This window comes from Nomascus leucogenys, chromosome 18 (genome assembly GCF_006542625.1).
Source record: "Nomascus leucogenys isolate Asia chromosome 18, Asia_NLE_v1, whole genome shotgun sequence".
NCBI classification, from domain to species: Eukaryota; Metazoa; Chordata; class Mammalia; order Primates; family Hylobatidae; genus Nomascus; species Nomascus leucogenys.
The window spans coordinates 62,223,093-62,249,191 of record NC_044398.1 but is presented as its reverse complement, the minus strand read 5'-3'; the positions used below and the strand labels follow the sequence as shown (position 1 = coordinate 62,249,191).

At 37.2% G+C, this 26,099-nt stretch overlaps 1 protein-coding gene across 50 annotated transcripts in view; it reads right to left on the bottom strand.

Moving 5' to 3' along the window:
• ANK2 (ankyrin 2) overlaps window positions 1-26,099 on the bottom strand; it is a 689,728-nt gene that overhangs the window by 83,918 nt on the left and 579,711 nt on the right. For 45 of the 50 annotated variants that reach the window (XM_030799037.1, XM_012502792.2, XM_030799074.1 and 42 more), the window contains 8 exons: window positions 25,263-25,460; window positions 21,985-22,083; window positions 21,380-21,478; window positions 16,931-17,128; window positions 12,045-12,143; window positions 11,262-11,360; window positions 7,258-7,356; window positions 6,231-6,329 (listed from right to left, as the gene is read on the bottom strand). In XM_030799037.1, coding sequence (XP_030654897.1) covers window positions 6,231-6,329; window positions 7,258-7,356; window positions 11,262-11,360; window positions 12,045-12,143; window positions 16,931-17,128; window positions 21,380-21,478; window positions 21,985-22,083; window positions 25,263-25,460 — 990 coding nt within the window. The remainder of the gene's footprint in view (window positions 1-6,230; window positions 6,330-7,257; window positions 7,357-11,261; window positions 11,361-12,044; window positions 12,144-16,930; window positions 17,129-21,379; window positions 21,479-21,984; window positions 22,084-25,262; window positions 25,461-26,099) is intronic. The other 5 variants (XM_030799073.1, XM_030799083.1, XM_030799077.1 and 2 more) reach the window with 1 other exon arrangement.

Below are 26,099 nucleotides of genomic sequence, written 5' to 3'. Positions count from 1 at the left end.
GAAAAATTTAAAAAATATTGTTGCTTGGGTCCCATCATGGACCAATTAAATCAAAATCCATAGGGATTGGGCCCAGCTATAATAGGGACCAGGGTATTTTTTAAAGGTTCCTTAGGTGGGTTTATTGCGCAGCTCAATTTGAGATTCATTTTCCTGTATTAGGGAAAGTGTATAAATTGCAGGAAAATGATTTGCATTTAAAATATAACAAAGACTACCCTACTATGACATCTTATTCAACTTTTTTTTTTTTTTTTTGAGATGTCATGTCACTCTTGTTGCCCAGGCTGGAGTGCAATGGCACGATCTCAGCTCACTGCAACCTCTCCCTCCCAGGTTCAAGCGATTCTCCTGCCTCAGCCTCCCGAATAGCTGGGATTACAGGTGTGCACCACCACGCATGGCTCATTTTTGTATTTGTAGTAGAGATGTGGCTTCACCGTGTTAGCCAGGCTGATCCTTGACCTCAGGTGATCCACCTACCTCGGCCTCCCAAAGTGCTGGTATTACAGATGTGAGCTACCGTGGCTGACCTTTATTCAACTTTTTGGGAATATTTAAAAATGTGAAAGGATGTCTACTATATTAGACTGTATTAGAAAGTTAAGTTTTGCAGAAATGTTTTAGAGTATTTGTCCTTCGTAGTAAACATTTCAATAAGGAGATGATTCTCTGTTTGAAAATTATTGTTGGAGATACTTTTTAAATGATTAAGTTTCATTGCCTGGTAGTCTCAGTTTCTATTTTCAGGTGCTGATAATGGGACTATATTTTCTTTGTACTTGTAAGAGTGGAAACAATAATTTACTTCAGTTTGGTCACCGAATGCTATCAGAATTATCAGCAAATATATGTGGCAACAGAAAAAGTAATACACTGTGATCATATTGGTCATGGATATTTTTCTGTATAGATATTAAAAATGGCCTCAATATGCAATGTGGTAAATATAATATCATTTATACATGAGAAGGTATTTGACCTTTAGAAGGCCATCAGTAAATATTTGTTGAATGGATGGCAAATAAGTAGTCCTACATATGTATAATGTAACAAGAAATGAATACATATTTTCCTTTTAAACAATATGTCCTTTGAAAACTTGATTATTTAAACATAAACATGGTTTTATGCAACTACCTCTGAATAGTACATAGAAAACAAGGCTATAGTGAAATGATCATGGACATCTCTTTCTGTTACAGAATCCAAGATACTATGGTCAAGATTAGGAACTATTTTAAAAGTTAAAATGGGTAGGATACTAAGTACAAGCTTAATGGGATATAATTAAATCGGATAATATGGCAAAAGAAATAGTATATAATAGATGGAAGAGAGATTTAATAATGAATTTATATTGTTAATCATGATATGAAAAATGTAGAAAATAAAGTAGGAGTTCTTAACGTTCTGCTTTACAAATAGTAGTCAGTATCTGATTTGTTCTATGCAAAAGAAACTGTGTGTTTAACTGATCTTCACTTAGCCAACCCTCACTCAGTCAATCCTCGTGGTCAACAATTGCATTTATACCACATAATCACTAAGCCACCACAGCATACTGAGTGATCTTGGTTATGATGCCACCTTTTAATGCCCACATCCATAGCTTCCATCAGTAGAGTTCAAGCTAAACTTGTTTCTAAACATACTTACATCAATCATACGTATTAATATAACTTTAATAACTAAATTAAATATTATGTAAATACTGTTTTTTTCCTAGAAAAACTAGGGTAGATGTTTTTTAAAGTCCTAACAAAGGTGAGTCACTGAAAGTAATACCCAATTAGATGTAATTGAGACAATTATAACAGGTTGAAAAAACATGTCAAGAGTTTAAAAAGATTCTGCACTAAAGTATGTCTTTTTAAGAAAATACACAGCGGGGGCTCATGCCTATAATCCTAGCATTTTGGGAGGCCAAGGCAGGTGGATCATTTGAGACCAGCCTGGACAACATCGCAAAACCCCGTCTCTACAAAACAATACAAAAATTAGCCATGAGTGGTGGCACCTGCCCACCTACTACTCCCGAGTAGTCCCTGTTACTCTGGAAGCTGAGGTGGGAGGATCACCTGAGCTGCAGTGAACCGTGATAGCACCACTACACTCCAGCCTGGGCAACAGCGTGAGATCCTGTCTCAAAAAAAAAAGAAAGAAAAGGAAAGTATACAGAACATACAAATATCATATAAATATACATATTACAGCATATATATACATAATATAATATGTATTGATATTGTTTGTGCAAGAATGGCAATTTAATTTCTAATCGATGGACCTATATTTAAAGAAAAGATCTTGGCTCTACCTCAAAAGGTGTCAAATGACTTTACAAGTATTTATTGTATTGCCATTTTTATGGCTATTTTTAAAATTTTTAAATTTTTATGGATACATAGTTGTACATACTTACGGGGTACAAGTGATATTTTCATATAAACATAAGTATAATGATCAAATCAGGGTAATTGGGATATCCATCACCTCAAACATTTATCATTTCTTTGAGTTGGGGACATTCCAAATCCACTTCTCTAGTTATGTTGAAATAAACATTTTAGTTAACTATAGTTAGCCTGTTGTACTGCCTAACACTAGATCTTACTCCTTCTATCTAACTGTATTTTTGTACCCATTAGACAACTCCTCTTTATCCCCTCCTCCCCTGATTTTCATGTTAACTGACTTATGGCATCAGGTAAGATTTAGGACTTAGAATATTCACATTTTCTGTAGTTTACTGAACTATTCCCTAGTGTTCAAGTAATAATATAATATAATATTTTTATTTTACTAATTTATTCAGTAATTTATGGTCTGCATACCAATTATATGCAACATAAAACACAATCACTTCAAGATTATACAAATAATAGAAATAATTGATGATGGTTGATCAATTAGTGGAAGGATGAGTCATATGTCACAGTTCTTCCAAGCTGCATTAGTGGATTGGGCTTGTTGGCTTCTGTCACCAGAAATGTGTCTCTACCATTCTGATATCCATTCTGGCAAACATATAGTGATTGTAATCCCAGGAGAATGCTAAAATGTCTCATGTTCCCTGCTCTATCTCACAAAGTAAAGTTAGAAAAGCAAAGGTTAAGGAAACAAACCACGATTCCAAAATGTCTCAGAAGTTTCTACAGAAGTGGTTTTTCCTTTACAAACTACTGCCTTATTCTGGTCTCTACACAATGACTTTATTCATACTTTGGGGTAAAGAACTCAAAAGGAAGAATAGGAAAGGAAACTTTCTTTGATCAAAAGGACTACATGGTTGCTCATATGGCACATCATACAAATCCAATTCATGTTAAATTAATATGTCAGTTGTGCAGGTGTAATGCAACTGTTGCATTTAAGTGGTAATAACATTAACTTTTATTAATTTTACTTAACTATTAAGTTGTCTATTGTGCTATCATCAGTAGTTTCAAATTATTTTTAGTGACTGTAGATTTTAGAAAATGATATTGAATATCACACTCCCACAAAAATCAATAAAGAGCACTATTTAAGTGGTTTTTCTTTTTGTTGAAAATTAGGTGAAAACAGTTTCTTCACAAAATTCCTATTAAGCTATTTTCAGCAAAACCAAAGTCAGTTATATCTGAGAGGTTAAGAACATGGGCTTCAAAACCCGACAACCTAAATTTGAAGCTTAGATCTTCCCTCAATGCCTTACATATTTTTAAACTTAAATATTACTGTTTTTAATATCATTAACAATACATTATGTGGAAAAAATATTATGTGGGAAAAGAATGATTGAAAATCTCTTTCCAAAGAGAGGAAGTTTATTGTAAGAAGACTCCCAGAATACATGAGAATAAGTCTATTCTTTCAATCCTTACCCCAAAATTCCATTTCACAAAACAATTAAGCTCACAATTATAAGAGAAACCAGTTCAAAGAGCAGCAGACAGTGAAGAGAGACCAGCATCGAAACCCGTAACCACTAAAACTATCCATTTAGATAACAGAGATACTTGTTTAGTTCATGTGGACAATGATTTCTTAGTGTCCTAACTGAAAGCAGAAATGCTGTTATGTTTTCTATTTTTATTGGCTTTTCACCTAGAAACTTGAATTCTAAGTATAGCGACTTTTGATGGAGCAATGCTCAGCTACAGAATGTAGAGAATAATAGTTACCAGAAAAGAAAAAAAGCTCACAGAGGGTTCTAAAAGGAATTTTCATCCCATCTTTTCCAGAGCTAGATGTGGTAGCGAGATGATCTTGTATCTGATTTCTGACAAGGACACTGAGAACTTATTTAGAGACAGCAATTACAGTATTTAGAGACAAACCAGAGAATGCTTATTTGCTCTTCTTTTTAAATAGAGATCTTTGAAGTCATTCACCTGAGTAATATCTATAAACCTGAGATCTCTTTGAAACCAGACATATAAGTTCCATAGTTTTGTTGAGTAAAATATGAATTTATTTTCTTACCAAGCCTGAGTCTTACTCTCTACTCTCATGACACTGAAGTTGCTGGTGGGGAGGAGTAATGTTTTCACCACTGATAATTCTTCAGCACTTAGCACAGAACTTAGCACATATTTTATGTCCAATAAATAATGAAGGAATAAATCAGTTAATGAAATGAATGGAAGCAAAGTAGGTACAAGATAGCAAGAGATACAAGCTTGCCATCTAGTGATAACTTGGTAAAATAAACATACATTATCCCCAGAACAGGGAAAAGGTAAAAAGTTGAGAGAAAACATGACTTCTAATGGCAAAACAGGTGTGCTTGGCCAATCTTGCCACTAAAGGCTTCATGTGTTGTGACGTTCACCTTGTTTTAAAGATATCAAATGAAGTGGCATATATGTGTAGGCCCTTAATATGAAGATTTTCCTGGTATAAGAAATCATAAAATAAGAAAAAGCCATTAAATATAGTGACCTACAAGTATGGTGCTAGGCAGTGACAAGACCTGTTTTTCTCCTATATAATTTATTAAAGCTATGCTTTAAATCTTTAAAAATATTGCGGTGAACTGGCCAAAGGTTTTAAGATTCTGCTTCAGAAAACAAGCAGTGCTATTCTCTCCCATCTAAATTCAGTTTGTGTCCTTGCAGCTCATTAATAAATCATAGGCCACTCTGCCTAAAACTGCACGTTAAACCAACTGTATTCCATCACTTCAATGTATGTCAACAGGAACTTACTGTCAGCCTGAAGAACAAAATTCCTTTCTTTTTCCTCACATCTGTCAAAAAAACCAAGCGTTTCAAACTCTATATGCATTTTTGGTTTGGAGCATTTACTAGAACCTCCTTCAGAATTCTTTCTTTGTTCATTTGTGGTTTTATTGTCTTTGAAGAGCTTCTCATGTTGTACTGTTCTTCTACTTTTCTATTTATGGAGATAAATTAAAGAGCCATTCTCTAATCCATGCTTAAAGTAGAAAGTTAGTGAATGAATAAATACAAATATAATAGCACTTCCACTTTCAGGTAGGAGCCCCCTCTCAGGAGGCCTCCTTTAAACTTTGCTCCCACTGAATGGTACAGGAGCATTAGGACTCAATATTATCATGGTCTTTACTCTTCTAGAGTTTCTCTAGCAAAGGCCAGTGATAATCACTGATTTGTCATGAAGAGTCAGCAGTTGTATTCAAAACAGAGAAAATAAAAAATTTAAAAATATACTTTTTCACAATACAGGCACAATTTACCTAGTAAGCACAAGGAATTCTCTTTTCAAATTAAAAAATAATAATCAGAAATAAGATGCAAAGTAAGGATGAATTGCTCTCACTGGGAGTCCATTTGATCCAGTCATGAGCACAGTGCTGGGAGGAGCAGGGTCTTTCCAGAGGCTGGCCTGACCTCCTGGCTAAGATAAGTTTGCAGTGGAGTGTGTTACCGCTTTGCCAGCGGTAGGTGTCACACACAAGTAAAGGAAAAGGGCAGAGGAGCCAGAATATAAGAAGCCAGGCACAGAAAAAGGAATTAAATAAAAAAAACTATATTCACACATTTTATAGGGATAGATGCTGAGTAAAGGAAGCTGAAGCCCTGTATTCCTTGTGTGAATTCATTTACTTCTGCATACGCCTATGTATGTGCTACAATCCATTCAACAAAAAGAAGTTCAAAACTAAAAGCTCCAAACATCTTGTGAGTGAAAAAGGACTGTACATGTATTTAGTTTGAAAACGAAGATAACAGGGCTGAAGCTAACCAGTCACTTATACTCACTGTGGTGGTGGTGGTGACCTCCTCGGTCACAACCTTCAGGGTGTCGACCACGGAGATGTAGCCCAGACGCTTAGCAATCGCCAAGGCAGTGTTGCCATTCTGAAGAGAGAGTGAAAGAGAGAGAGTGAGAAATAAGAGAGAGGACTGCGATGTGAGCCAATGAGCTCACCCGCTGCTCTGCATGAGCCAGCATTCCCTTCCAAAACAAGGCACAGCTTAGGAAAATCACTAGTTTTTACCATTACGTCTAAATCTGTCTTTGTAACTTCTTCAGACTATAGCCCAGGTCACCATGGTAACACAACAAGCTTGCATCTGCTTGCTCTTTTTAATAAGAAGCACTTGACGCTTTAACCCTAAGGTTGTCAAGTATCTGCTACAAATACCGTATTGCGCTTAAGAAAGTGCCTCATGACGCCTCCAAAACCTGTTAGCAAGTACCAGGTACACTTATCCCTCATCAGAAGTCAGGCCATCTGCTGCAGGTAAGATGTTACCATAGGGAACACGGTAACATATTTAGCTACAGCTGTGCAGAAGCTCACTGTGCAGCAAAATAACACAAGCAAGCAATTCAGGCTGCATCCAACCCGGGCCACTCGGGATCCCAGTTCGTTTAATTGCACCGCTTAGTTTACATTTCAATGGCTCCACAACCCAATGAGCTTTGTTTAAGCCAGCAGCTCCCTTACTGTGCTCCCTTAAGAAGGCGAGGCGGGGGGGTCAATCTGTGCTCACATCTGAGAGCCAGCTGTAAGCAGAGCACGTTCCAGCAGCCCAAGCGGAGGGCCCCCGTCTCCAGAGAGAGCCAAAGAGTCAGGCTGACTGCTTTCCCTCCCAGGGCAAGCACTTCTGGGGAAGTCACACTGACTTCTGGAAAGCCTGCCCAAAAATCTGGGGCTTTCCAGAGTCCAGGGGGCTTATTTAAAGAGGAGGAATCTGACCTCACTCAGCTCAGACAAGAAGCCACCAGGGCAAGACGGGAAAAAGAAGAAAGCGTGGTGAGGGGTAGTGGCGTTTGCCTTACCGCAGTGGTGGCGTTGGGCTTGGCCCCATGCTGGAGCAGGACGTTGATGATGTGCGTGTGACCCTGCTGCGCGGCCTGGTGCAAAGGCGTGTAGCCGTTCTGTGGAGGACAGTGGTGGCAGGCCCAGCACCCGATTTGCAGAAGGAGAGGAAAATTAGGTTAGCCTTCATTTTGAATAGTCTTATTTACAACAAAACCATCACGGATGCTTTATTTGGAGCCCAAGATTATCAGCAACCCATTTCTCAGCAGCAAACACTCCCTCACACCTTATGGTCTGCTAAGCAAAGAGAAGAAACCAGCTGATGAAACAAGATTAACAGACTCCAAATGATAACTATTATTACATTTTAACCAGTTAGCATTAAAAAGGAGGGCTCCCTTAAGAAGGTGAAGGGGGTGGGTGCAGTCGACTTCTGCTCACAGCTGAGCTGAGAGATTTAAAATAAGAAAGAGCATTATCACTGTGATTTCTTCCCTTGGAAACAAGAGTTAAAATTGTTTTTAACTGAAGGCTGCAGAGGGTCATATAAACCACTGCTTGTTCATCATGACTTTCCTAATAATTAACCTTTGGCTTAGCTTTAGGGATTCCAAATCATTGAAAGTAAATCTGAATCTTATATTCCTTTCCAAGAACAGCTTTTCTCCCCATTTCAGACATGATGAAACTGAAAATAAGAAAGTTAAGTAATTTCTCTACAATCGGGCGAGGTTCAGGTCTTGTGCAGAAGACCATGACAGCCAATGGCTACCAGACAATGGCTATTATTTATTAAAATCCACCTGCTTTGCTTCTCATAAAATTTTATCTATATGTTTCAGACCCGATTGTCCTGGGCTCTGAGTGGCCCTTTCATACTCTAAGCTTTTAAGTGTACATACCCCTTTCATCCAATGTCACTGCTGTCCTGCGAGCAACATACATATTTGCTTGTTCTGTCTACTATATATGTGGGTGCTACATGATTTCTCCTATAAATTCACTGCATTCTGTCTGCCCATAGGAACATGCCCATATGTATCAGGGTTACCTAAGTGTCTCTAAGTTTGGCACATCCTCAGCTCTGTCATGTTGGAAGTCTTACATTGCCTTATAAATCCCTACAATGGGATGACCCCAGGAAACCTGAAAATATAAATCAATTACAGGGACTCCAAGAAGCCTTTGGCTATTACAGGGACTCTGCGGTCAAATCAGATAATCCATGGACATTTGAGGAGAACACACTAAGCGATACTTCTTTTCGTAAAAATTCTTTTTTTTCATTGTGTTTACATCCATTAAATCCATTGAATTAGTTCATCTTTTCAGTATCAGCCAAGTTAATTCATTCAACAAGCATTTACTAATCACACACTATGTGCTAAATAACTTAGCGTGTAAATTAATAAAATAATATATCACTACAATATATAAATAAACCTAAATTATCTATAAATATATGTAAATTAATAATGGAAAGCAACATTCTTGCCCTCAATAGATCAGTGGACATTGTGGCCACAAAAATGTTCCCCAGCCCTGATTTAATCTAACCTTTACCTGAAATCCCCAGTAAGGATATTTGCCAGGCAAGTCTGGAGCAATTCAAAAGTGTTTACATAAACATTTGGTTGATTCTTAATCCACTGTCATAGGCCCATCTGGCTAGGAGCTCTAGACCCAGTGCTACCAATTATTTGCAGACCCTTAATCCTCTCTATGCCCCAGTTTCCTCATTTGAAAAATGGAAATGGCCAAGATTTCAAGTCTGATGAAGGATCAGGTAAGTTGTTCATGAATACGTTTTCTTTTCTAGCTTTGAAAACGTTAGCAAACACTTTGGTGGTGTTGTTTTCATTTTGTTTGTTTGTTTGTTTTTCTAATTGAAGAGCTCTATAGTCTTCACAGTGTCTTTAATAAATAAAATTTTTTTCATGTGCTGTTCTAAACCCTCTTCACAAATTAAATATATGATTAACTAGGTCTGGTTTGTCCCAAGTTGCTGTAACAGGGTTTCATTCTAATTTTAAGCAACAAATAGTCTTATAAAACAAGTTAATTTTGCCAAATCTTTTATACCACATCATGAGAGTTTACAGAGTAAAGTTAATATATATGTTTACATTTGTAAAGTAATGAATCCATTTTTAGTAACTACAGCTACACATAAGATATGAGGAAGAAAACCTAATTCCTTTCCCAAAGATGTCATTTTCATGTGAAAAAAAATCTGAGTTTATTAAAAGACTGTCCTTTGAGGTTTGTATCATTTCCCTGAAGATATATGGTTCCAAATGTTACAGTGCAAGCAACTTAGTTCACTTAAAAAAAAAAAAACTGAAATGATAAAATGAGATTTTTCTTTCAATCAAGTCTTCATTCAATGCAGGTCAAACTCCAGGGAGACCATTGATATTCTCTAGACAATGTAGTGTTAGCCTTCTAAATATTATAACCATTTCAACAATGAAACATTTGAAAATATGATAAGCATTTTCAAGCCCTGCCAACACCTCACTGTACTGTTGCATTTGTTCATTTCAAGAGAATACTTGGATTCCAACAAAAATGTCTTTCCTGGAGTGCTTATATGGGAGCTGGCTCATCAGAAAAGGCTTTAGGAGCTAATGCCTGAGAATTCATATTAGAGGCTTTAAATAAGTCTCAAAGTTCAATTTCATGAGAACTTAAGAACTGGTCAGAAACTAGGCAGCAAGCTATTCTTGCTAGAGTAAGATTATAAGTTTAAATCTTAAATGTTAATAGTATTATTTATAGTTTAAAAATAAGTTTATTTTAAATTAGCTATAAACATGCTTATGTATAGAAATGATTTTGTTTCTGCTTCTAAGAGAATATAAAAACTGACTTATAAATCTTCGGTATATTTTTAATTTATAGAATCTTGAATGATGGCTTTGAAAAGTCCTAAATGTGCTCACACTAATTTACTTGAGCCCATTCAAATAGCTGCAGTTAGAAATTTCTGGGCCAGGCTTGGTGGCTCACACTTGTAATCCCAGCACTTTGGTTGGCCAAGGTGGGAGAATTTCGCTTGAGCCCAGGAGTTCGAGACCAGCCTAGGCAACATAGTGAAACCTCATCTCTACAAAAACTTTTAAAAATTAGCTGGGCATGGTGTCACGCACCTATAGTCCTAGCCAGTCCTGAGGCAAGAGAATGACTTGAGCCCAGGTTCTAGACTGCAGTGAGCTCTGATTGTGCCATTGCATTCCAGCCTGGGCAACAGAGTAAGACCCTGTCTCAAAAAAAAAAAAAAAAAAAAAGAAAAAGAAATTTCTGATATACGAACTTAAATAAATGTGCAAATAAATATTTCTTTGGATCAAAGAACTTGGAGCTGCAAGTTATATTCTGCATAATAGCCACAGTTACAATATGAACTTCTATTCACCTTGAACCAAATTGAGTGCACTGAAGTAAAGTGTTATGTTCCAACCTTGCTTTGCTGAATAGGACCTTTCGAATGCCACTGGGGAAACTGTTGAGATCAAGTCAGCTCTGCATTATCCTTGAGAACTTCCAGCCCAGGCCTTACACATTATTGCCTCACTGAGCATGTCCATGTGATGTTCTGAATGTGACAGAGTTCATTAAAAATGAAAGGCATGCAGCCTAGGCTGTCTGTCTGTATTTCTTCATGAGAGGATAAGGGGTCAGGGGAGGGGGACAAGGCCCTGAAACAATGTAAAGGAAATCTGCCAGAACATCAAGATGTTCTAGCAAGCATCTATTGTATCCTGCAGTAAGTTGTTAAATCAATGTCAGCTACTTTAACTTTATAACAGAAGTAGTTCTGGAGCTAACCTTCATGGCTGTCAAAGGTCATTAGAATGAAAATTCTCAAATAATTGCAAAACTACATCACCTCTTCAAAATCACTTTAGAACTAAAAAGGAAGAAAAAAATACACTTGTAGCTTTGGTAAACTAGTGAAGCATCCAGATGGCTGAAACTTTTTGCTTATAGGAATTTAAAATGATCACAAGTCCTTTACCTTGGTTTTTGCGTTAACATTTGCTCCCTGCTTCAGAAGAAAGTTGACCATTTTCACATTTCCATAGTGACAGGCCACAATTAGAGGTGTGTAACCAAGCTGTAAATAGTAATAAAAAGTTAAAAATAGATAAAGTAGAAACTTTACTACTCTAGTGGTTAATAACCCAGAGGAGAAGGACTGGGTAGAGTATCAGTTATTATAGGATTCAGTTTGACTACAGATACTATTTAGCAGATTATATATGTGCCCCTGACCACAAGGAACTTCATATCAGCAGGAGAGATCAGATGTGGGTGACTTAATCTGCAAAGAACTAAGAGAGAGGCACAAATAATATCTGAAAACAGCAAAGACAGAGTGACTCTGATAGGAGATGCAGGAAATATGTAGCTACAGCAGGCTTAAAGAATGGGTAAGAATTTTATGGCATAGAAGGGGAAAATCCATTTCCAGACCAAGGGCATGGAGATGAGCAAATACAGGAGGAACACAGCAAGTCATGCGAACTAGCTAAAGCAGTAAGAGAGAGGGTAGACTTAAGGCTGCAAAATTGGAGTCTTCCTGCAAAGAGTCCTGACCCCATGCTATCCATTGGACTTGATTCCAGCAAAAAATGGGGAGTCACCATAGATTTGTGCATAAGAGAGGGTTATGATTAGTTTATATTTCAGAATGGACTCTGGAGAGGGGAAAACCCTGGACATGGGGTGACCCGAATGGGGGCTACTGGGAATCATCCCAGCCAGAACCTGTCACAATACTGAGAATGATTTGCTTTACCTTTGTATGAGCATCCTGATCAGCTCCGTGCTTGGTGAGAATATCAGCAACATTCACTTTATCTTCCTGGGCTGCAAGGTGTAAGGATGTGAGTCCACTCTACAGAAAGAATGGAACCAAAGGGATACAGTTGAAGAAGATAATACATTGCATCATCTATAATATTATGAAAAAAATATTGAAAATATCCTGGAAAACTCGTAGCCTCTTCCCAGAAACTATATCTTCTGATATTTAAGGCAAACTCTCTAAATTAATGATGTTTCATCTAAGACATGTCCTCTAAGTCAGTCAACACATCAGGCAAACTACATTTTCTATAGTGGGTTCTTATATTATGATGTGAGACTTTAAAATAGCACAGCTAATAAGCTTTCAAATGGCATTTATTTCAAATCCATCTGGATGTCCTGCTGTACCAACTTATTTATTTAAATATCTGATCAACCAACTATTACACCTATTTTATAAGCATAATAATCATCTATATTTTATCAACAGAATATCACATCAGTGTAAAAAATGGACAGTTACAGGAAATGACTTCAGAAAAGCTTTCTCCGGCACCCAAAGAAAGTATACTTTTCAGGAGGTTCCTCTAAACATTACCTTAAAGTAACCTCATTATTTATATAGCACCATAAACTGCTCAGTTTTATGCAACATGTTTGGTATATATACATCAAGTAATTATTTTGTTTATTTGAATATCCAATTAAGGTACAGTTATGAATTTATAATAAAAAAAGAAAGGCATGGAGAAAAGATGGGGGAAAGTGGCTTATTCAGCCAATGCCACACTCTGGTAGCCTTACTACATCATTTACCTGTTTAACGGGTGTTTTCTTGAGTATGTTTCATATGTCATGAAGTGTTCATATTCTAGGCACTTGAATACAGCAGTGAACAAAAGTTTCTGTCTTTATAGAGCTTACATTCTAGCCTACAGTATATTTATACTGTATGTTTCTCTCCCCTCACTATTGTTCTAATGCCTAGTATATTTATGCTCTTCCTGGACATCCTGCAGCTATAGACTGAGGTGGCTACCTGGGCTCTGAGTCAGCACCTCTTCCCGGTTCACATCTGATTAAAATTGACCAGCCCTGTTGACCACAACTTTTCAGGCCCACTCTCCTGCATTAGCACTTAGGCTGAGAAAGCTAAGCCATGTTCTTCAAAATTCATGATCTCCAGCCATGGTGCTACTTCTGGAAATCAAAAAGTACACTAACCTTATTTCAAAAATGTAAGTGAAACCTAGAGAGAGAAAACCATTCTAAAATGTGAGAGGAGGCTTTTTCCTTGTGGGCCTGGAGCTTTTTAATCCTGAGAGCTCTGGGTGAGCTCGACTTTGAGTTTCGTAAAACACAGGGTGAGATAGAAGGCATATCCTTTTCTATTAAAATTTTCTTCACTTCTAAGCAAATATTATTTAATCCTAATGTATAAAAAATCTGAATATTAGGATAAAACAAGATTCTTAATTTTCTCCTTACTAAAATAACAAACAGAATATTTCTCTTTACAGAGATAGTCTGTTTAAAAATGTTATTGAAGTGATCATCACATGAAGTGATCATCAAATCTCAAAGACATTTTTGATGACTTTTTAAATATGTGTGCTTTTTTCTACTCTATTTGCAGAATGGATTTTCTACAATGCAAGATTACAAACTAACAACCAGTATGGAAATCTCTGCAGTTTATTGTGGTAAACTTGCATATCCAAATCAAAGGATGTAAACTGCAGTGAATATAGGTTTTTGTCCACAGTTGCTGTCTCATAACTCCCATATCCGTTATTATAGTCTTTCGTTATAACATTGTGCGTTTTAGGCCTCAGGGGCAGGCCTCAGGAAACAAAATATCTCCCACCTTCCCCCAGCCTCCTTTCACTTTCCCTTAGGCTAGGCTCTAATCTTCCCCCAGCATTTGTAGATCATAAGACCCTCCTGAGAGAGAGAGTCCCATCCTATATCCTGGGGGAATGAATGCTGACATCATGAAGCTTCCATAAAATCCCAGAGGACAGGGATCGGGGAGCTTCTGGATAGCTGAACATATGGAGCTTCCTTGTGGAGGGTGGTGCGCCCAGGAAGGGCATGGAAGCTGTGTGCCTTCCCTCATACCTTGCCCTATGTGTCTCTTCATCTTCATCCTTTGTAATAGCCTTTATAAGAAACTGTAAGCACTGTGAATGTGTTTCTGTGAGCTCTGTGAGCCACTCCAGGGAATTAATGGAACTCAAAGGGAGTGTCCTGGGAACCCCAACTTGAAGCCAGTCGGTCAGAAGTTCAGAAGCCCAGACTTGTGATTGGTGTCTGTGCAGAGGGCAGTTTTGGGGACTGAGCCCTCAACTAAGGGATCTAACACTCTCTCCAGATAGACAGTGTTGGAACTGAATTGGAGGACACCCAGCTGGTGTGTGCTACTTGGTATGTGGGCAAAACCTCTCCACATTTGGTCACAGAAGTCTTCTGTGTTGATGATTGTTGTGTGGTAGTGTGAGAATAGAGGAAAAACACTGTTTGAAAGGTTTCTGGAAAAAAAAACTTTTCTAATAAATAAAGAAAATAGAAAGTGTTGAAGAAGTTCTTTTCAAAAAAAGTAGTTTATTTCCTAAGACACACTGGTGGACTCAATGACTGATCTTTTTTGGTTTTATTTTATGATAGATGGTGTTTGGCCAATGATTATAATATCACTTCTATATTATAGTTCTTAATATGAAATCATCATTTGGAGAGTATGAAATTATTGAGTTGGCCTTAAAAAGAAAAGAATACATGTTCTCTTCAAAAGCAATGGGAAATTTTTTTATCGGTTTTGCTTCTTATCTGAGATATTTTTATAGTTGCATTATCTTATAATTCTAACCAAAAGGCAAGGTTATATGTTTTATATGTAAATTTTGTATATTATATTATTATTCAGATATATCTGCGTAAACTTACTAAAGTTTTACTTTAGTGATAAACATACTATGTGTTTAGGACACCACTCACATATAATACTGAAATCATTGTTATAAAGACAACAAAATTACTTTGGGATTCAAAATTGAATGTTTTTCTTCATTGCTGAGTGTGCAACTCAAAAATACTCATTAAATATTTGCTAACTGCTAAAACACTGTCAAAGAAAGTAATGTATTTAGAAGAATACCATAAAGGAGGACACAGTGAACTGATTTCAGATATGTACCTGTCATTTTTATAAATTAAAAATAACACCATCAGAAGCACTGTAAGATCAGTTTCATGAACTATCTGGAATTTTAATCCTACTCAAAATACTGCTGAATTGTTTATGGATTTCTTTGGCTTATTTTCAAATGAAGATTTACTTGTTATTAACAGAGTAAACACATGCCCCCTTCATACACTAATATTAAATAAAATATTCTATGCTTCATGATCACATTTTCTCCAACAGGGTAAATGACCACCTGAATGACATGACGTCAATAGTCACAAGGACGTCCATGCCCTAGACTGTAATGATTGTCCATCTGATACACAGAATTTCACTATAAGGCTTTATCATGTTCGTTCTTGTAAAAATGCAACTATCCTTTGGAAGACTAACCTTATAATTTGCTCTCATCATACTTTAAAAAAGGATTTGTAGGGACTTTTTATAAAGGCCAGAGAAGTAGGTAAGAGCAGGGGATGTACAGGAACACTTCTGAGTGACAAGGAAATAGACTAGGACTGCAGAAGTATTCCAGGCAACCTGCCTGTTTCATAGCTCTTCCTAAAGGATGCATGCCACATAACCTATTTACAAATGTTGTTAAGACCAACTTATCACTGATACTTTAAAAGTACCAATTAACAATGAAATGTAGAAAACATAGAGTATTTGTATATTTATGGAAGGAGCTAAGAAACTTAATTTTCACTAAGCCCATATAACATATTACAAAAAGCATCAAGACATCAAATGACAAACCAACTTAATAAATACAGGTTCCAATTCTGTGTTTCTCAGCAGCTGACTACAGCAGAGTATATATAAGTGTAAGATAGAAAGTTAGATAGATGGATCTATAGATCTAAGATCTATCGCTCTAGATCTATAGATCTAAGATCTATCTTATCTAAGATAGAAAGTTAGATGGATGGATGAATATCAAAAGACATATACTTGTAAAAATATATATTTTTATATTTGAATATTTTTCCCTTATATCTTTGACTGCCATTCTATTATAATTAATGTGGAGGTCTATAGAGGCCAATCCCTGGAGAAAGGCTAAAATGACTGATGTGCTTTATTAAAAAAAAAAAAGATTTTCTCACCACCACCACCACCAAACCTCTCAAGCTAGGCCTAAGTTGACTGAAAAAAATCTGTATTTTATTGAGTTTCCTCTCTCCTATCCAGAGGTGCCTCAGATGCCCAGCAGGACTAAAGAATGCCTTGGGTGGTGAACATGGGCCTGCCAGCTTAGAGGCAGTTGTTTAAGCTAAACCCCAGATGGAAGCATTCTTTCTCTCTCTATATATATATGAAATTTAGAATGAGGAGCAGCAGACACTGGAGCAATTATAGTGATGTTAACATTGGGAGCTACAGGGTAGCCTCTTTAGACACACAGAGAGAAACAAGGAAAGCGGGGCTATAGAGATGAATGAAACTGACTTGCATAGAAAAGTCAATAAGCCAAAGTGTTGCCATACAGAGAGTCTCTCTCCCTTGCTTCCTTATGGTTTTCTAATCTCTCATAAAGGCTTGACTCCCTTCCTGTCCTTGGGGTCTGTAAGATATCCCTGTTTCTTTTTAATACATTGCTTCTTTTTGTTCCAAACTGTCTGTGATTGGTTCCTGTTTACATGCATCCAAAACACTCTTGATTGATGCAAGAAAGGACAGAATACCTTGGTTGACATGTGGATATTGGCTCCCTTATCCAGAAGCAAGGTAACCATATCTGTGTGCCCCTCCTGCGAGGCCAGATGGAGTGGAGTTACTCCTTGCTTTGTCACAATGTTTGTCTCTGCTCCATAGTTCAGGAGTGTGGAAGCTATCTGCATTTGATTCTTCTTGGCAGCAATATGTAACGGAGTATAGCCATTCTAAAAAAAACAAAAATAAAACACATGCATATAGAGTAAGATTAACAGTTGCTCTAATAGGTAACTCTAAAGGAAATAAAAATCTCTAATCAATAGAAGAGTTAAAAGTGAGTTTACAGTTAATCCAAACTCTTACTCATCACGTTTCCATTCAACAATAACCAAATCTCTACAATAAAAGTCACAAGGCACCCCATTCTACTGTAAGACAGATATAGACATCAAAGCTCCAGAGCTAAAAATTGTCTCCTTATAATATTGCTTCTCTCCTGAAGAGCAACATAGAATAAGCAAGGTTCCTCTTCTACATGACCATCCTTTACATACCTGGGGATGATTTTCATATCCACCTTTAGTTTTCTGTTTTCCAGGCTAATTTTCTCCATTCCTTCAACCATTCCTGATGGAAGTGCCATTTCTAGATCTCTCCCTATAAGGATGACCTGTTCTGAGCTGATTCTAGTTTGTCAATATTGCTCTTGAATTATGTGTACTATCTGGAACCAAGGCTACACTTCACATATGGTTATAATGTAAAGAATCAAATGGAATTGTTTCTATTATCTTACTATAATACTCCAACTAATATGCTTCTGTTTGGATTCTACTTTAAACTGGTTCAACAAATATTACTGAGTGCCTAGAATATGCCAAGCAGTGTGCTAGGTGTGGGAATACAATGGTGAACATGACATGATCCCTGTCTTTAATGGGTTGCATTCTAATTTAAAATATATTCAACAACAAAATTAGCTTATATTAATCTTGTGGTCCGTTCAAATCCTAGATCTCCCCTTCTTTATAACCTGCTGCTTCTTCGAAAGTAGAAATATGAGGCTACTCATTTCGGGTGGGAGTTTGTGGAGAGGGACAGGATAACTCATACTCTGCTTACAAGAACAAAACTCTAAACCCCATGTTTAGTTAAAAGAAAAACATGTGGAACAACTGTAAGTCTGCAATATATATTGTTTTATTTCCTTTTCTTTATCAAATCTGGTAGAATTTTCCATTCGAAATGTGTGATAGAAATTAAAAACAGTGGCTTTTCCCTTCAGTGACAGGCTGAAGGGAAAGACAGCATAATGATCAAGTGCTTCTTGTGAGATTACCATGAGATGTTTTATTTATTTATTTGTTGAGACAAGGTATGGCTCCATCACCAAGACTGGAGTGCAGTGGTGCTATCTCAGCCACTGCAACCTCACTTGAGTCACCTGGGCTCAAGTGATCCTCCCACCTCAGCATCCTAAGTACCGAGGACTCCAGGCACACACCACCATGACTGGCTAATTTTTTTGTATTTTTGGTAGAGATAGGGTTTCACCATGTTGCCCAGGCTGGTCTCAAACTCATGAGCTCAAGCGATCTGCCCACGTTGGCCCCCTAAAGTGCTGGGATTACAGGTTTGAGCCTGTAATCGAACATGAGAGGTATTTTTAGGTCATGCTATTTCCTTAAAGCTAAATGCAAAGTATACCAAAAAATAAAAAAGTGTTTTGAGAATTTAAACGTCTTTATGAGCCATCATCAAATCTTGATCCTCACACAATCCTACATTATCTACTCTGTCCCCATTTCTCCAAGCAAGAATAAGTATCTTTCATTTTTGACAAATAATGTTTCTCCTGAAGCAACTGAAGGAAATTCAGCTTGGAAGCCTCTTCAGGATCTGATCAGAGGTCCCAGATGCTTCAAAATACTGTATTTGTGTCCATAGACTCTATTGAAAAAAAGGGCACATAGATTTTTGTGGACCAAATAAGTTTAGTCAACTTCTTTTTGCTACAATGTGTTTCTATAGTCTCAGTTACCCCCCTGCCTACAGGGGTAACTGAGTTCAGAAGATGACGTAAAGCATTTCTCTACTCCAGAGTCCACAGTAGGACGGGTATTCTGGGAATGCCTCTCTAGTGTCTTTCACTTATCTGCCCCAGCCTGTCAATGAACATGAGCCCTTCATCTCTACTAAGTTTAGGTAAAGGGATATTTTAGCAAAACACCATAAGCGATCATCAAAGAAGGTGTCAATTCTGGCAATGGAGGAGGTTTGCCTGGTAGATACTCAACCTACAAGATCTGAAAAGCCCTCTTACTCCACAAAGAGGAAACATTTTTGGACTCAAATAATTGCACCACTCCCAATAAAGACTAAGAGAAGGTTCTGGACTCTGGTGGAAAGAAGCAAAGTTCTCGTGGCCAAAGGACTGTGTGTGTTAAGGAGAGGGGACATTATAATGAGCAGAAGGAGAGTCTAAAGTGGAGACTACAGTGGGGATCTTACCATCTGGAGCCCTCTAGGAGTGGCCCCAAAGATGAAGGGCTCATGTTCACTGACAGGCTGGGGCAGATAAGTGAAAGACACTAGAGAGGCATTCCCAGAATACCCATCCTACTGTGGACTCTGGAGTAGAGAAATGCTTTACGTCATCTTCTGAACTCGGTACGTGCATGCCTAAGATTAAGGACCACACAGGGTAGAGGCTAGAAATCAAGGCTATGTTTGTCTCTTTAGGAAAACCATACACATTATTGTATAATCTAGGTCTTCTCTTGCAAGTAGATTGAGAGACCCTTGTGGAAAGAGAACACACGTTTTACAATTTTACCTCCCACTGAGTACCTATAATCCTTTCTTTGCACATTGTAAGAGTTCAATGAAAGTACTCATGAGTACTTATGAAGTCTTTTGTATCTATGTTGAGAATGGTCAGCCTGGAAAGCTAATGGAAAAAAAAATGCTGGCATGTTAAGTGAGCAGGTATATTTTTATTCCATAGTTGCTCAATCTTCATTCTTTCATCCAAATTTACTGGGAACTCACATATGTTATTAAACATCTCATAGATATGCAAATGAATATGATATAAACATTCCTCTAGTAGCTTATAATCTAGTGTGAAGAAAGACATAAAATATGTGCTGAATTGATGAGGTTGTAGAAAAAAAGGAGTAAGAACAGTGTGGATAATTATGAACATTTGGCACCCTCTTTTGACAGTTCAAGTACTTTATTGTAAACTGCTTATTGGCATCAAAAAGATATAAATATATGTAGATGTATATGTATGTATGTGTACAAAGTTATATATTTATGAAATTATATTATTTATATATAAAATATATATTATACAGAACATATTTTATGTATATATCCTATTTTATATTTATAATATGTATAAAATTTAAATAGGCATATGAGTATATATGTATATATTTGTATAACAGAAGTGGAATAAATCTCCCTCTATTGCTTTGGGGCACAAAGGACCTAGTGGTTAAGAGCACTGGCTCTAAAGCCAGTCTGCCTGAGGTCAAACACAGGTACAAGCTCTAACACTTATTATTCATATGACTTTGGAAAATTAACCTACTTAAATCTCACTTTCTCATCTGCAAAATGGAGATCATTAGAATACCAGTCTCATAGGGTTATTATGAGATATTGCCTGTAAACTGCTCGGCTTAGTGTTTGGCAAATAAATGGTGGCAGTTTTTTTATTATGTTGTCTAATATAGCATAAATATTTTCCCATTACAATCAATATTTTTTAAATAAACCCTGATGTGTTCTCAAAATAGGTGTGCTGAATTAATGAACGAAAGATGCAATGAGGACTTTATGCATTACACGACATTCATATATATTTTCAGTGTAATAAGGGGCCAGCTAGAATGGTGGGAAATGCCCTGTCCATAAGTACAAGTCTTAGTTGGAGCTGTTTCGGAGTTTGGTGCTAGATATACACCCAAAAGGCATCCTCCCGCCACCTCTGAATCTAGGGACTTAGAGGGATCCATGCTACAGTTAACACACGTAAAACATTTAAAAAAAAAACAAAGAAACAAATAGAAGTTTGAAGTCTGAAAGAATGAGAGTATAAAAGGACATTTTCATCACAGCATTTGGTTTATAGGAGAGAAGAGAAAACACGTTAATGACTTTATTTCTCAATTCTCAAAATTCAGACTTCATTCTCTAACACACAGAATGTTAGCAATAAGATTCATCTCTACTGGTTTATAGGCACATCCCCTTAATACTTGCTGACTCTTTAAAAATCTTAAAAAAGATTTTCAAGACGCAACTGGCAGAAATACAAGGGGAAAAAAAGGGTGTCAATACCAAAAGCTACTATCGCTGGGACTAGTCGCAGTTATATTATACCATGTGTTTTCTAACACAATTCTCATGTGTTTTCAGGCGATAGTTACACCCTACGTCTGTAAATCCTTTTCTGTGGTCCTCACCTTGGCAGTGGCATGAGGGGAAGCACCCTTCTCCAGTAACAGCAGCGCCACCTTCTGGTTGTCATAATGAGCAGCAACATGGAGCGGGGTAAGGCCATTCTGTAAAGGGTGTGTTTAATAAATTAGGGTTAGCTGCCCTGAAGCTACCAGATGCCTGGAAACTGATATTGATTAAATTCATGTTAATGAATTAATATAGTCAATAGAAAAAAGAATGAAAATAAACAAATCCCTAATAATTTTCATATTAAAAACATAACTAAAATTGAAAATGAGCATACCACCAGCAAAGGGGATCTTGAGGGTCACGATGTATAAAGGTCTAAACTGCTATGTAAGAAATACTACATTAACATTGCAGGGATTCTTTTTAATATAGAGACGTTCTGGGGCTGTTGTGACAAGACTTTGAGGCACAGCTCAAAATGCTTTCTGAATCAGTGTGTACATGGACGGTTGTGGAAGACATCGCCACCATGTCTATTTGGGATAGTTTCATCAGTTGCTCTCACATTCCTTTCAGAGAAGTGAGAAAAATGTCTTTACAGATCTCCTAATCTAGCATCTTCACTGTTACATAATTATAACATATAGAGAATCTTTACCTTCCCTGCAGAATCTGCGGCAGCACGGCGTTGCAAGAGAAGTTTTGCCACATCCAGGCTTCCATACTTGGCTGCTACATGCAGGGGAGTAAAACCCTTCTGAAAATGTGAGAAACAAAAGTAAAATCATATTTATTGTTATAACTCCTCACGAAATCTTTTTATTTGTTAACATATTAAGCAAAGTATACTGATTCTTCATTTGGAAAAAATACTGGCAGCATTAAATCTGTTAGCCATGAACAAGGACAAAGAAAAAGAATAAAATTTAACATACAAAAGTTTGGCTTGATAGACTGAACAAAAGAAATTTTATTTTAAGGGCTTGGAGACTGAAATCTGACTTTATAGGTTTGGGATTTTTAAAAGCCACTAGTGTCAGTAAACTGGCTCCAATTTGTGAATGGGAAAAAAAAGCCTTTTTCTTGCCTCTAAAATTAATAGAATTGAAACAACAGCTGCTTTCTCTCCAACCCTCCTTCTCTTTCTTTCAATCCTTTTTATAACACCTGAATTCCAAATTCATTTAAATTTTAGGATATTTTGGCAGCCATAGTAAAAACAAGTATTCGTGAATTAGTTGACATATTTTCTGCAGAAATGGCAAGATAAATGGTCTATAGAACAAAAAACATGTACTATTAAAAAGAAACTCCCATCCTGACTTGCCCCCTTTCCCAAAAGACTCACACTGTCTAAAAGACCAATTGCTTTTGTAAAATACATTCTACTTCTGGCATGATGTTGGGCTGATTAACACCAGACTTTTAAACACACTGAAGCTTTAAAGCTTTTTTTAGAGGCCTGCTCTCCTACACATGTTGATATGTGTACATTCAGTGTCTTCCGTGCCTAACCAATGGCCTTACTCTGTAATTAGCAGTGTGGTATAAATACAGATAAATCTCTGGACTAAAATCTCGAGGATGGCACAGTTCCTACACCATGATGTCAAATCCATCCTCTTGGCCAGACAGTTTAACCACATGCTCTTCTGGCACTACAGTGGGAGTGGGGGAATTCTAACACCAACCAGGGCCTGTAAAACACATAGCAAATATGCCTGGGTTAGGTGCTCTAAGCCATGGCTTATCCTGGGACCATTTAAGCCCCCATCATAAACACAGAATATCCCCCAAGAAGCAATATTGCCCTTTCAGTGTCTCCGGACAAATTATTTTTAAATGAGATGACGTTTTTCTTTTTGCTTCTTTTTTTAACATTTGGTATTAATAAATTCTTGGAAGACAGTGAATCTTCTGGTTTTTTCCAAGTGTGGGACAAACGTAGGAAGTATTTATTCCTTCTTGCATTGTCCATATAAACCAGCATTTGTGGTTAGAGCTCTCCTCCCTCCACTCAATGCACCCAATGATTAGCGTGATACTCAGGATGAAACAGAGTTCTTTGAGACTAACTACATGATGAGGAAGAAAACATAAACTCCTTATCTTTAAAGCCTTGCTAGAATAGTGATCCAACTCTTATAAGTTTGGAAATGATTATTAGACAAAACTACATAAAATCTACTGTAGAATAACAAAACCAAAGTTAGAAGGCATCTCTTGAGTCATACATCTGCCTTCTTCCTTTATGTTAATCTCACCAAGATTTCATTTACCCTCTTAAATGGCTTTAATGATGAATCAACCACTGTTCAGCCCTAGTCAATTGAACTCTTAAAATGCTGTTTGGCCGGGTGCGGTGGCTCACTTCTGTAATCTCAGCACTTTAGGAGGCCAAGGTGGGTGGGTCATAAGGTCAGGAGATCAAGTCCATCCTGGCTAACACGGTGAAACCCCATCTCTACTAAAAATACAAAAATTTAGCCGGGTGTGGCGGAGGGCACCTGTAGTCCCAGCTACTTGGGAGGCTGAGGCAGGAGAATTGCTTGAACCCGGGAGGCAGAGGTTGCAGTGAGCCAAGATTGCGCCACTGCACTCCAGTCTGGGCGACAGAGCGAGACTCTGTCTCAAAAAAAAAAAAAAAAAATGCTGTTTAACATTTTATTCTATTTTATTGCCCTAATTTACCACGGATATAGTTATATTTTTTAAATCCTAAATATCTTTGAAAGACAAGAGACTATGTTTTATTATCTATTTCTGTATTTTATGTATCTTAATTTTGATGATTTACACCCTCCTCTGATAAGACAATCACCAAATCTCTCAGGTTATTACTACATTTGTTGCTTAGTTTCTTTTTTTTTAAGAACTTCTAAAATCCTTTCAACTTTTCAGAGTTCAGAGCTTCAATAATTGTCAATTTCTTATATCAAAATACCTTTTACAGCCATAGGCAACCAGGTAAGTCATAACAGGCAACCAGATAAGCCATAACAGCTAGTGGGCTGCTCCTATTTATAAAAGGACAGATGCCACATCACTATCTCAGTTTAAATTTGCAACTTTCCCTCTCCCTGGATGCAGTACTTATGCCTACTGATTATGAGAGAATTGAAATTGTCCTTTCATTAATCTGAATCACTGTTACATTTGTGGGAATTATTTTGCCCCACGACAAATTCACTTGCACTGGCTCAATTAATTTTGCTCTAATTAGCTGAGTATATTCATGTTTTATTCTAAGTCATCTCCAAATTATGAATGTCAAATAGCATGTATAAAGCATGGGAAAAATTACTCTGCCCCGTCATGAAACTTGGAACATAAGTAAAACTCTTTGCTCAATGTCAATAACAACTAAGGAAGTGTGATTTTCCAGCTCAGCTCTGTTTAAACACTGTAAATACCCAGGCAAGAGTGTAGTTGGTAAAGTTGGAAACTAATATGGGAATGAGAATGTCAAATAAGTGGTGGCTAATAGTAGGGTTGCGAAAATGTATAAGTAAAGTGAGCTTCGATCTGGTACTACAACTCACAGCAAATATAGTACTGCCAATCTAATGGACTACCCGCTTCCTCATTAGTATTACCAGTTCAATATATTTAGGAATTTCATTTATCTTTGTCTTAAGAATATATTGTGGATTTTATAATAAAAGAGAAGAAAAAGTGATAATCATCTTAGAGTACTAGATACCTATCCTAGAAACATTGGCATTAATTAGAATGAAATTCAGCACTCTTTATTGAAGATACATGGAATCTCACAATTCCCTTAAATCATCTAGACAATGAGTCTTAAATATGTAGAGAAGGAAGTAAGTCAAGGCCTAAGGAGATCTACCCTCTTGATTCTTTATGTGGTAGAGCAGAAAGGCCATGACTTAGGAATCCTCTTGGTCCATGTTCTCATGATGTCATTCTCCTTACCTTGGTAGCTAAGGAGTGGGCTGCTCCTGCTTCCAACAGGACTGATGCCACATCCACCTGGCCCTCCCGGGCAGAGATGTGCAGTGGCGTGTACCCATTTGTAGTGGCCGCATCTGGATGAGCCATATGTTGTAGAAGCAGCTGGACAATTTCTGTCTTACCCAGGCGGGAGGCAATATGTAAAGGTGTCTGTTCCTCCTACAACTCAAGTCAAGTAAAAAGTTAGTGCCAGGCAGACAGAACTTCACTGGTGATATGTTTCACTCACATATTTCATGATGCCTTCTTGGAATCTCTAGGAACCCCACCTAAAATAAAATCATTACTGCTTTAACCATGGCATATTTTATATTTTGCTACAGCAGTGACCCGGTTGGTCACAAATTCTCCCTTCGATTTTTAAAAAGCATATACTTCCATGAACTTGATCATTGCTTTCTGAGCATCCCAAAATATTTCTCAACTCATTAAGGCTTTAGGCCTCACTTATGTTTAAATATAAACTAACTGATGGTTTGGAATAAGAATAAAATCTAGTCCAAAAGTCCTAGGACCTATATTCTCATCCAAGAGTTTTCACTTAGAAGCAGGATTTATTCTGGGAACTCTTTCAAAGAAAAAGAACCGGGGATGCTGGAAAATCTTTGATTTTACTCCATTCAGCAAGCCAAGGATACAAATGCTGGTCATTTTCTTCAAGGAGGAACAGTGCACAAAGAAGATATTGTAATCTGGTTTTAAAAGATGTTTCAGAAAATGCTGCAGATAGTTCTGGAACTTGCATCCAGAACTTAAAAAATGAAATGGGACTCTGGCAAAAAGCAAACAGGGTGAACT